The sequence below is a fragment of the Wasmannia auropunctata genome, unplaced genomic scaffold (genome assembly GCF_000956235.1).
Source record: "Wasmannia auropunctata unplaced genomic scaffold, wasmannia.A_1.0 LD336060.1, whole genome shotgun sequence".
In the NCBI taxonomy this organism is placed as follows: Eukaryota; Metazoa; Arthropoda; class Insecta; order Hymenoptera; family Formicidae; genus Wasmannia; species Wasmannia auropunctata.
In genome coordinates this window covers 2,687,391-2,687,886 of record NW_012026830.1, presented here as the reverse complement: position 1 = coordinate 2,687,886, position 496 = coordinate 2,687,391, and the positions used below count along the sequence as shown (strand labels likewise).

General features: G+C 27.2%; 1 protein-coding gene across 1 annotated transcript in view; it reads right to left on the bottom strand.

The window, feature by feature from the left end:
• LOC105450633 overlaps positions 1 to 496 on the bottom strand; it is a 30,773-nt gene that overhangs the window by 22,926 nt on the left and 7,351 nt on the right. The window contains exon 6 of the mRNA XM_011690565.1: positions 355 to 453. Coding sequence (XP_011688867.1) covers positions 355 to 453 — 99 coding nt within the window. The remainder of the gene's footprint in view (positions 1 to 354; positions 454 to 496) is intronic.

The window sequence follows — 496 nt, the reverse complement described above, 5'->3', positions numbered from 1 at the left end:
GCTCTTCCGATCTATATCTTGTAGAAATTTTAATAATAATTTATCCTGTTTCTGTTGATTTAATTTTTGCAATTTTTCTTTTATATACAAAAACATACCATCTAATGCAGCAATCTCAGGCAATTTTGGAAGATTTATTACAGGTGTTTCCTTGTTACACAATTAATCAGCTAAACGAGTTAAATGCGTTAACGCATTGTCAGTGTCTTTCGATCAATTTTTAGTACGCTGATCTGAAAACAAATTTAAATATTTTCTTTAAATATTTTTTTACGAAGAAACAACTAATGTTTCAAAATCAAATTGATTAATTAAGGTAAGCAATATATAAAAGCTTTATATTTTTTTCATTACCTTTATATTCTTCACTGTCGGTGTCTTTAGGTTGTATTTCAGCAAACGATTGATCTGATTGATTTTCTAGGCTATTATCAGATACAACGCTTTCATTTACTGTGACATTAGAAATGGAACTATAAAAAAATGAGTTAATAGT